Here is a 12,326-nt window from a genome sequence, read left to right as displayed (position 1 = left end):
AAAAAAATAGTTTTAGAGAAATAAAATTTACCTTAAATAGTGAAAATAGGCTTGGATGATGAGCTTAGATGACCCTCTGACGTCTTCCCGGCGACAAGGAGCTTCAACAATGCTTGGATGATGCTTGGAAGGGAGGAAGAAGAGCAAAAAAATAAGGAAGAAGAGAGAAAAACAGAGTTTCAACAGGTCCCGGTCGATATATCGACCGAGAGCTGCGAAATATGGTATAAGTTAGGCCCTCACGTGACACTTTTAGTGACTTTTTCAATATCTCGCGATATATCGTGAGTCCACGATATTTCGTCGATATCTCACGCGATATCGTCGAAATATGGTATTTTTTTATTTCGGATTGGTATCGTATCGCGGACAGCTCGAGATATATGAAATTTGGCGAAATATCGCCGAAATTTCGCGAGATTTTGAACCTTGCGTGGCACACTAACCTTAGAGACAGGTCATAAGAACTTATGATGTTTGGATAGACATTAGACAATGTGATAATACAATCTTTTGATGTAATATAACTTTTGATAACTATCTTGAACTTTAGTATTTGTCACCAGTAGATGTATATACATTGCATAAACCTTAAATCCAGCTCCAAGTATTTTTAAATCTTCCACTGTGTATGTATGTGATCTATGGGAGTTGGGTTATTATATAAATGTGAATGGTGGTTTCTAACCAATGCCCGTGAGGCAGTACCTTATACCCTATGCGGATTTGGGGTAATTACAATATCCCTAGGAAAGAACACTAATAATAGGGAAGGGAAACCATAATCAAAGGCATAGGGAACTATAAGATTAAGAACAGTGAAAAACAAGAAAAATCATCATCATTGCTGATAAGAATTAATGAGTGTTGTTGGAAAAGACATAGGATCATAGTTGTCTAGGCGTCTAGGTGTTTAGGTGGCTGCTGCCTTATTGTAGGGCGCCTTGCACTGGTTTAATTGGTATCGAGTCAGGTTCTGGCATTTATTTATGCCCAATATCATTCAAGTAAAACATTTACTTAAGATATTATTCATAAATAAGTAAATACCCCCTACTTGAATCCAATAAAAATTGTTAAAAAATCAAATTCCAAAAGGATAAAAAGTCAATCCCACAATTCAAGAACAAAAACTGGATTTTTGGCAGTAGATAAAAATTTTCAACTTTCTAATGTTGGAGTTTTTCTCAAATCTAAAAATTCCATAAATCTTAATATGATAAAACATTGCTAAAAACCAAAAGTGCGGTAAAAAATTCATTTGTTTTGATATTTAAAAAAATATTTTCATTCAGAGCGATTTTTAATAACATTCGTGCACACCAAATAAGGTTTGACCGGAACATAACTCCTCCAATATAAATCAGATTTAAGCAATCTTGGATTTGTTGGAAAGCTGGTTTTGTGCACTACCCAATAAAAAAAGTCTCATGTAAAAGTAAAATCATTTGATTAACCAAATTTCTTAGAGAACAAGAACATTTCCTCTAAATCGAGAGCAAGTTAATTACTTATTGATAAGATCATATTTTTCAAGAACAATATAACCCAAATGCGAGACTAGGTATACTTGAAAATGACCAATTCCAAGAACATATAAACCAAATGTATGTTTTGATTGTTTCAAACTTCTAGTAGCTTGCTTCTTCAGTTCTGATGTTTTCTATTTCTATGTTGATTCTTGATGACTTTTTTTTTGGATGAATAAAAATTTAAATTACGAAGAAAGGAGCCGGAATGTACAAGCCCGAGGGCAAGCCGAACTAAAGGCTAGCTAGGGCGCAAAATGAAGAGAGGAAGACCCCAGGAGACAGCAATGACCCTGTTCCTTGGGGTGTCCAAAACACTAGAGAGGGGGAGGGAACTAGCTTTAGATGAAACATCAAAAAAGATGGTATTCCAAATCTTGTCGAAAGAGCGGGAGTTGGACGTCTATCTTCTAAGGTTGCGTTCCATCCAAATGTGGGAGATAGTTGCGCAAAAGGCAGATATGGCTTAATATTGATTTTTGATGACTTGATGTGACTTAATGTTGATTTTTGATGACTTGATGTGGCTAAATGTTGATTTTTGATGATATAAGGTACATATTGTAGCATACTAAATAATGTTAGAAAAAAGGGGAAATAAAAAATAACACTTGGGCCAGTGCTTAGACACCCCTCCACCGCCTTGGGTCGCCTTACCACCTTGACAACTATGCATAGGATAGTAGTGAAAAATACATCATAAGGAGAGGACAGATCATCCAACAACATAAAAGCAATTCAATGGTTTAACTTTCAAAGATACATTGTCTTCTGCCTCGCAACACTACATTTTTTTTTACCAAAATTGAATTCATTCAGCTAGTTGTTTTGTCTTGACACATACAAGGGCATTTTGGTTGACTCTAATTTCTTCCCAAATCAATCCAACCTAAACAATTGATTTTTCTAAAGACCGAAAACAAGATATTGGAGTCATTTCCTATGAGTTTCATCAATGGGAGAAGCTCCTCGTTTACCATTACTCTAAAATTAACATTGTTTCCATTGCCATCAACAAACCATCAAATTCCGTGTTTCATGCTGACAGCAGCTGCCCGTCTCATAAGATCGGTGCATCTTCCAAAAACATAGAAGCAATATACAAAAGAAAACAGCAGCTTTAGCCAGCAATATTGCAATGGTATGCTTTGATGACACAGATGTTGAGGTTAATGGGTTCAAAACCCCATAGTTAGAAAATGGCATTCCGCTGTCCTCTGGTTTCTCTCCTCACTTTTTCTATCTCATTCGTATTCTCTTTGTCATTTTCTTTCAAAACCCCATGAATGAACTGCTAATATCCTGCTCATACTCCTTAAGGTCAAAGTTGTCTTGGAGAAGCTTCTAAGCAGGTTGTTAGGTTACCAGAGGTAGCTTCAAAGGTTACTGGAGGTAGCAATGAAGCTATGGATGAGTTGCTGGAGGCGGCAGTGACAGTTGTTGCAGCAGCCATGGTAAAAGGGATTCATCAATGATGCTGAAATTTTCCCATTTCCCCATCCTTCAATTATTTTGATTGAATGTTGTGTTCTAGGCAGCCCTAAATTATGTGTAGACTAGGTTATATAAGGGAAATAATACAATAGGCTATGATAAACACTGGAAATATTGGTTTGGAACCATTGTCAGGGCATCGCCTATGCCTGAGCGTCCAGGCACCTTGTGTCCAGGCCCCCTCTAACACCCATAGTTCAAGATCTCGTCTCATCTCGCCATTTCAGGTAGGACGAGATTTCCGAAATATCCGAAATTTACCGAAATTTTGCCGAAATATGGTATTTTTTCTGCCATATTTCGGCAGTCCATCTCGGTGGGTTTTTGGCCATATCAAGGTTTGATACTTCATGTACATCCTTATTTAAGCTAAATAAACACATTTAAACCTTCATATTGCAAAAAAATGAACTCAAAGTGGTGTTTTGGGTTTGCACCCTTGATTGACAGTATACAGTCGGACCCTGATGTATAAATAGTTAAATACACATTGTTTAAGTAATATACAGAAATTTCACGAAATATACCAAAATTTTACGAAATATACCGAAATTTCACAAAATATATCGAAATTTCATGAAATATACCGAAATTTGGACTGTTTTCATTTCGTATGGTCATCTCATCTCGGCAGTGTCGAGATATCCAAAATATACCGAAATATCGGCGATATATCACGAGATTTTGAACCATGCTAACACCTTGGGTATCCTAGATGCCATCAAAACTATGGTCCGAAGCTAAACTACTGCTTTGGGCTTTTTTTTCCAATCTAATAATTCAAACATGTGTATTTATACTTAAATAGGTAGTCACTAAAGTTTCATGCAAAACTCACTTAGTCATTTTTGTCCATTTCGCTGAAATCTTTAAGCGGCTGAAAATACTAGAAAAGTTCAAAACATGATGGATCATATATCGTTAAGATCGACTGCAAAATTTGACATGTGACTAAACTAAGGAACTCCCTAGCTATATGATGGTGGGATTGGCCAAAACAGTCTTTGACATGACAGTAAACTAAGGTACTCCCTAGCTAGCTGATGGTGGGTTTGGCCAAAACAGTCCTCCACATGCCGAAATAACACGTCTCTGTAGAGAACCTCTTTACATATGCCCGTGTAGAAAAAATTTTGTCCATCAAGTATCAATTAGCATCTTACAAATGCTTCACTATGTAATACATTTTTCAGCCTATGAATACAAGATACACAAAGAATCAAAAAAATTCAAGCACATCCTACTATGTCGCACAAATAGACCATGTGGGTACTGATGGACATGGATACACATTACACAAGGATAAGTATATAAGAGCCACATTTCATTTCAAAACTCTTGCTGCTCCGCTCTTCAAAAATTTTCTATTGTTGCATAAATGTCGATGCTTTATACATAAAAAAGACTAATCAAATTGTTAATCCATCAAAAGACGTGGACTGGCTAGAATCATTACCCGATTGAATCATCGAAACTTTTTTTCTAACTGTAAGATTTTTTTCAAATAAATAATGTTATATGATCAAGAGATGGCTTTCAACTAAACCCATACATACATCAGAAGAAGTATTTGGGGGTGGGGGGAGAGAGAATCCAAAAATGAGGATACAATGTCAAATAATTTAAGTAAATGTTACATGTTATGCTTCAAGAAATTATCTAGGATGTATTTGTGGGTGATTTAAGAAACTCATGAGTCATCCCGGAATTCAGAAATTATAAACATATTTCAACTCCAGAGTTCTCTAAATTACCAAAGAATTATAAAATCCATGGAGTATCCTAATAGCTTATTATATGTTTCATAAATTTTTCCAACATGTCCATGCATATCCATGCAAATGTACAATTGATCTCTTAAAACAGCCTTTATGGGAACATTGAAAGAGAAATAAGGGACAGACATCTAATAAAGATAAATAAAACAATGGGGCAGAGAATAATGGAACTTTACCTTTCCAGGACTTATCTTTCCAAAATTATGTGAACCATTCTCAAGCACAGAACTTCCTTTCCCTTCAATTTCTCCAGTTATCACATTTTTCCTTTTTGAGTCTGTATATTCCACCTCACCATTCACCACTGGTTCATACTGATTACCCACATTTGATAGCTTCACCGCACCAGAGGAATTAGTAGAAGTCTCATCTTGAGTGGACAGAAGCCTACCAGGACTAATTCTTGTGGGCAACCTGTCATACAAGGCTAAGGTGGGATCTGGATCTGAGACATCATCTCTTAGATTAACATGTTCAAGAACAAAATCACTCTTTGAATTCTGATCTCTACGAGACTTTCCCATACTGATTGCACCTGCTGCTAGCAACTCTTTCGTAGAATCCTCCTGACATATGAAACAATCAACTAACTTAAAAATAGGATAAACATGAAATCCAAAATGTTTCAATCTAAAGTAAAAATATTTCTTGAAGGTTTAACCTGAAATTCAGATAGAAAATGGTAATTGAGATGTCTGTTCCATTGAAAGACCAAGTTTCCTAACATAAAAATTATCGCAGATACAAGATTCTCACCAGTTTAAACACAAAAGCATCCTTCTCCATTGTCTCTCCAGATGGGGTTTCACCACTACTTTGATCTCCATATGAAATTTCTGCAGCCATTGAAATATCTTCCTCTATATTTCTGCATGATACTGGGAACTTTAGATATTTATGCTCTTGGAATTTTAAAAATGAGAATGGTTCCCTTTATTTGTTCTTTTTCCCCCTTGTTGAAAGAACTTGACCTAAAAAAATTAGAAAATACCACTCCTCAGATGATCATGGAAATTTCAAGGAGTGATGGTCCAAATGGTTGGACAATTACATGCTGGTTCTTAGATTCTTGACCAAAACTTCCCAAAAGCAAAACCTGGTATGAAACAGAAATAAGTTCTAGAATAATATGTGATTCAAGTACTGAGAACATCTTTATTTTGTATCAAGATCTCAGATTATGGAATGAATCTATTTCATTTCCATTTACACAGTTACCATAAATCTCCCACCCCTTCTTTTGTTCTTTCTTTTTCTCCCATCTCTTATAGTGAACCAATTTCTTATATCCAAATTTTTGGAGTGGCTATGCAGGCGGAAAGCTTCCAAATCAGCATAAATCAAGTTAAATCTTGGCAGTAGTCTATCACTCCAAATGATTTGTTAAAGCAAAATGTTCACTGACTGTGATTATGAATCAGAAAGAAGAAGAAAAAAAGCGTGCACGCGCGTGTGTGTGTGTGTGTGTGTGTGAGAGAGAGAGGTGGGGGAGAGAAAAAAGAATGATGAAAAACCAGCCTGCAGAACGTATTCCTACACTGGAAAATGAACCATCAACAAGAAGCTATAACTGGTCGTCGACTACCTGATTGTTCCACTGGACTCCCGGAGAGAGGGCTGCAAAGTAGGTCTTGAGTTCTGTATCCAAGGATGCAGAAGTAATGTCTTCGCATCTGGTCTCTGCCTAGCATCCTGAAATATTCTTCTCAGTGTCAAAAAAAAAGTAGAATCACATGGCCGGGCTAGCATCCTGAAACATGCTTCTTGGTGTCAAAATACAGAATTGAATGACTACAATAAGTCGCAAACACAGTCGGACAGTCCAATGGAATTTATAAAAAAAGAGTAGCCAAATAGGTAGGATCAATCCTTGGTAAGTGGTAACTCGATGTACATGCAATTTTTCCAATGCAATCATACACACTGATAAGCAGTCATGAATCATTTCTTCTTCTTTTTTTTGGAGTGGGGATAAGTAATCATATCATGAAATTTTTTGAAAAAGACACTGTCGACAGATTTCACAGTTCCTTAATTTTCATGATTTCATTAATAAATTATTAGTCAATTTATTAATTAAATACTGAGAAATATTTCTAAAAGCACAAAAATCTCATGAAATCTCATGATAGTTTTACAAATTATTTCTACAAATAAAATATATATTTCTTGTGAAATATCTTTTTCCGCTAAAAAAATAAAGTTTTGTAGCATTTAGTGACACAACTTATGCAAATTCATGGTTGAACTGGCTTGACCAGTCTGGTCATCCAGACTAAGATAAACCAGGTCCCAACCTTGTTCTGGTTTAGTAGGATATTAGTTTATTATGCATTTATTTCCTTTATCTTGTTGGGTTACTTTATTAGAGTCCAATTTGTAACAGGTTACTCCTATAAAAACATCCATATGGAGGGTTTCCTTAGTTGAATTAAATTTGTTTTGCTTAGTTTCCTTAGTTGAGTTAATTTATGTTTTAGGTTTTCAGTTTCTTATTAATATGGATGTAAATCAATTGAGAATTTTAAGATTTGAAGAATGAAATATTGAATTTGTTTAGAGCTTGCCTGCGTAGCCTGTGCTTCAGCACCCTCCCTCCCCTCTCTCTCTTTCCTCTCTCCTTCCTTTCCTAAGGTACGACATCTTCCCTTCTCTCTGTTTCTCCTTTTCTTCCTACTAAAATTCTGCCCTGTTATCGTTCCTATAACTAGCAATAGTTGCAGCCCAATAGTAGAGTATTGATCACCCTTATCTCACTTCTGTTCCCCTTGAGATTTGAGATTTAGATCACTCATTCATAAGCAATTCAAACCCCAAGTCCCAGACCCGGAGCCTCTTTGGTCTTGGTAAACATATCTGCAACCGAGACTGGTTCTTGAACTTATGCCAGGTTCATTCCCCGACACTTTCCACTGATTCCTAAGCTGCTGCTTTAATTGAATGTTGGTTGGTGTGTGGAGGTCGGTATGCTGGTAAACCCCTCCTAAATTCTTGGGACGATTGGACCTCATTAGAAAGAGATCTCTCAACTGCAAGGAGGAACCCTTCTCTGTTGTATGTGTCTAGTGCCAATTTTCTATGATACCCTTTCTTTATTAAATATTTCCAGCTTTATCCCAACCTTTTTGAATTCCAAACTTATCCTTCCTTTTAAATCAACTATCCTTTTGTCCCAAGTCTGTTTGTTCTGTCCTAAAAGAATTTTGAACTTCAATTTATTTACGAAATCATCATTAGTCTTGATTAATTCAGTTCTATTATCGGGGTGGGCCCATAGCGACCCAAAACTGGGTTTTGGGAACCCGTGTCACATCAAGAACATTGAGACTTTCAAACAAATACTGGTTACAGGACTCCAACAGAAGCCATAGTTCAAGAACTCGCCGAGATCTCGGTAATATCTCTCTTTTTGAAAAAGCGAGACAAGACTTGAGGTGAAATGAAATATTACCCCAACTCAGTCGAGATCTCGGTTCGAGATTTCGGTTTAACCGAGATTTGGACCAAACTTACCTTTATAATGTACATATCTCGATCGAGACAGTTGAGATCTCTCCAGAACTCGATAGTCGAGATCTCTCCAGAACTCAACAGTCGAGATCTCTCCAGAACTCGACAGAGAAGTGTGCATTTGACGATTTTCGACGGTGGTTTATGATAGAGATGTATGTAATATGTTAAGATCGATGTGTTGTAAACTTTTACATTTGTAATGTTTATTTGAGTTGTTTTATATTAATTGTACGATTTTTTTTTGGATGAATAAAAATTTAAATTACGGAGAAAGAAGAAGAATATACAAGCCCTAGGGCCAACAACAAAGAAGCTAGAGGCTAGCTAGTTCGCAAAATGGAGGTAGGAAGACCCCAGGAGACAACAGTAAGCCTGTTCCTAGGGTCCTATTAGTACGTCGTCGCCTACCAACCTAGGGTCCGACGTAAAACTCCTATTTGGACTTCGTTTTTAACAAAATCTGTTAGTGTCATTGTGTTTAAATGGCCTAAAGGCTGAGTACCAAGTTTCAAGCCCAAACTAGGTCTAAAACCCACCGAAACCAGCCTTCGAGTTCAAAAAAAAAAAATTTACACCAACTCAGATTTTGGCTGGGCGAAACCTGTACTGAAACCAAGTTCTTGAACCTTGACAGAAGCACAGGTCCTAATCTCTTAGGTGTGCAGATAAATTTATTTATTCGCATGGAGAACACCCCTGCCCAAAAGTCCACAGGCTCATAAAGTGTTAATCTAGGAAACCAAATCTTAAAGAACAAAAGCAAAGGATAAAAGCATTGAAAAATGTCAATTTTTTTTTATACTTCTTCACATCACCTTCTTAAAGCACTGACGCAGGAAATCTGTGATTTCAGGGGAAAGATGATCGGGTATTGGTGGATGCTCATCCTGCAAAACATAAAGCTAATTCATTCAATTCAGAATTCATAACAATATCCAATATGCTGATTATAGCACCGAAGCAGGAAGCCTGTGATCTAAGGGGAAAGATGATTCGGTATTGGCAAAAAAAATGGAAACGCTTTCACAAAAAATTACAGAAAAATAGAAAACAGTAACAGAAAGAAACTCCACAAGATTGAGGACAAAGATCCTCTCATCCTTTTGACAGGGAAAGTTATAGAGAGAGAGAGAGAGATGGACAAGTTCAATATAGAGAGTACTGAGTACACAAAAATAATTCATAGGTGCTGGCAATCTTGGTAGTAAATTCTCAAAGATATGAACAAATCATCCAGAATAAACCAAAACCAGAATAAGGCTGGCATATCTAGATGGGAAAGAAGACCTGGACAATCCGCCAAAGTGCTGGCATTGGCTGGAGGTCATAGTAAGGAGGAACACATGTGAGAAGTTCTATCACAGTGCAACCAACACTCCAAATATCTGATGCAGCAGAAACTCCTGACATTTCGATTACCTGCATTGGACAAAATAGTTCAATAAAGTTTGCAATATTATTTACCTACGGATTTTTTTTTTCTTTTGTTGGAGATATTCATGGACCTGCATTCCCTTACAGTGAATTTCAATTGTTCTTTTCCTTTTAATTTTATAGGACAAATGATATTTTCAGGATTTATTAACCTTTACATTAATATTAGCAAATCGAGAGGGGTTTCTGGTTTTATATTATAGACCTTTGGAAAATCTACCAGATAATTAGTCTTACAATATAGTTTGTGCTTATCGTTCTTTTCGTTGAGTAAGCTAATAGAATTAGCGCCTAAAATAAAGAGGTCAACGTTTAGTTCGATAGTGACTCCTGTTACTGACCTAGATAGGGTGATCAGGTTCGCTCACCCAAGCGTATCGACACCACCTCAAGTATCCCTTCAACTGGTGACGCTTCAGTGTCCATGGGTTTGATATGGCTTAGGTTCGTTTTTAGCTTCAACCCAAGGCAAGAGTGAGACCTCAGAGAAATTTCCCTACAGGACTAAGCCCTAAAAGAGTGAACTGTGATAATGTCTACTGCAGCTGCAGAGTGAACTGCGATAATGTCTAATGCAGGACCATGGTCGAGCCTTCTGACCTCAAGTGGTATGGCTCAGAAAAGTGTTTGGTTCCAGTTGATGCAACCCTGGGTTCCAAAACCCTAAACAGTGGCAATATTGTAAATTTTGAGACAAATCCGGTCCTTAAGAGTAAGGTAACAGAAGGTGGGATCAATCAGGAATTAATTCTAAAAGAAAAATGGAAATTCTAAAAATTAATATCATGGTACAAGGTTCAACGGAATTTAGCGAAGCCAATAGAAATATTTTGGTTTCGCAGGCTGTTGAAACGAAACAGCCTGCGATACTGAAGAATTGCAATGTTTCGACGAAATTTCAACCATATTTCAGACTTCGGTATTATTTCGGTCAAACCCTTTGTATAAAATGCACGGTTTCGATCGAAATTTTGTGCAGTTTCGATGAAATTTAAACCATGTTTCGAGTTTCGGTATCATTTCGCTAGTTGCAACTCCAAAGAGGGAAACTTCCCAGAAAACCTCAGTTTTTGTAATTTTTGGCCAAATCACTCACTCTCATATCTTTGTATTGAACCATGAATAACATTTGATAAATATGAAATGGTTTCTAATCTTATATTTATTCATTCTTTAAGCATATATTAGTTGTTTTAATTAAATTATGTGTGTTCTAGTTCTAAATTTTGTGCATACAGCATACTGCATACACTACCAACCTAGGGTCCAAAATCAAACTACCATTTTGTATGTATTTTTTTTACAATCTAAGGGTTCCACTCTGTTTAAAGGGCCTAAAATAGGGTAGAAGTTTTGGGAACTAATTAGACCTTTTGGGCCTCAAAACCATCAAATGAAACTAGCAACCAAAACCTGGAGACCGAAATTTCGTGAAATATTTTGGTTTTGAGCTTGGTCGACACCAAGCTCGAAACCGAAACCTTGAACCATGGTTAATACAAGGAGGGGATAAAACAGAAATAAACTTAAAGGGACAAGGATTTTGAGGGATTTTGAGACAACTGTACTTATTTGTAATAAATAAGAGTTGTCATCTTCAACCTTCAAACAAAACAGAACCTGCGATGATTCTACTTAGTTGCATGGGATAAATCTCATCAATATGGAGTCCAAACGTCTTCAAATTTCTGTGGGTGAATCATTACTCACTACCCTCTAGAATCCAGCCAATGAGCTACCAAAACAATAGGTAATCAAAGGATATCTTCCAACTGCAACTGAATCTGGCAGAAGGGGAAGAACCAAGTCTGGTTATAACTCACAATGGACGGAGCTTAATGGAGTCATGTCCAAGGGACTGAATAGCCCCAATGATTTCCAGAGTTATAGATCGAATTGACTGGTAATCGGTAAGTTCTAATGAAATTTTTTTCCAAATCCCAAGCACTATTAACAGCATGAAAAAAGTAAGGAATAGCAACAATAACAAAGAAGAAATAAGGAATAAAGAAGAGAATAGATCAGCAGAAGGAAGGAAGGAAAAGGGATAACAGGGGTAGAAACCAGGAAATTGTACCTGATAGGGGAAAGCTGATTCGAGGGCTACAAACGGAGAGGAGGGAAAAGGCTATACAGCCTGCAATCGCATCACACCGGTGACAGTAAACAAAGACCCAATTTTATTTTCATTCAATCCATCTCCATCATTGGGTTAATGTACAAATAAGAAGAAATCTCAACGCAAAATAGAAACTAACTCTACCTAGGAAACTTAAAAACTAACTCCTACGTATCTATTCCCCAATAAAATAAAAGATGGTACTTACCATTCCCTAATATCCCTTATTAGACCAAAATCTCAATTTTCATAGGGTTCACCTCGGTCTGGGTTTCCAAAGAGGGACATGCCGGTCCAGCCATTGATAATGGCACTGCATCACCAGTTCAATTAACTGATCCAGTCTGGTTCGATGTTTGAGAATTATTTAAATTCTTAGATGCGCTAGAAATTGATGTGCTTTCAATGCTCTCCTCTAATTTATATTAACAAAATGTCTCATAATCCAAATAGATAGGT

At 36.7% G+C, this 12,326-nt stretch overlaps 1 protein-coding gene across 4 annotated transcripts in view; it reads right to left on the bottom strand.

The window, feature by feature from the left end:
* Nucleotides 1–12,326, bottom strand: part of LOC122664315 (MAP3K epsilon protein kinase 1-like) — an 89,871-nt gene that overhangs the window by 24,891 nt on the left and 52,654 nt on the right. For 3 of the 4 annotated variants that reach the window (XM_043860084.1, XM_043860085.1, XM_043860087.1), the window contains 5 exons: nt 9,602–9,733; nt 9,130–9,201; nt 6,387–6,493; nt 5,558–5,669; nt 4,978–5,373 (listed from right to left, as the gene is read on the bottom strand). In XM_043860084.1, coding sequence (XP_043716019.1) covers nt 4,978–5,373; nt 5,558–5,669; nt 6,387–6,493; nt 9,130–9,201; nt 9,602–9,733 — 819 coding nt within the window. The remainder of the gene's footprint in view (nt 1–4,977; nt 5,374–5,557; nt 5,670–6,386; nt 6,494–9,129; nt 9,202–9,601; nt 9,734–12,326) is intronic. The other variant, XM_043860086.1, reaches the window with a different exon arrangement.

The sequence above is a fragment of the Telopea speciosissima genome, chromosome 6 (assembly GCF_018873765.1).
Source record: "Telopea speciosissima isolate NSW1024214 ecotype Mountain lineage chromosome 6, Tspe_v1, whole genome shotgun sequence".
NCBI lineage: Eukaryota > Viridiplantae > Streptophyta > Magnoliopsida > Proteales > Proteaceae > Telopea > Telopea speciosissima.
Note: the sequence above shows the minus strand (reverse complement) of the source record. Positions and strands in the feature narration are given on the sequence as shown.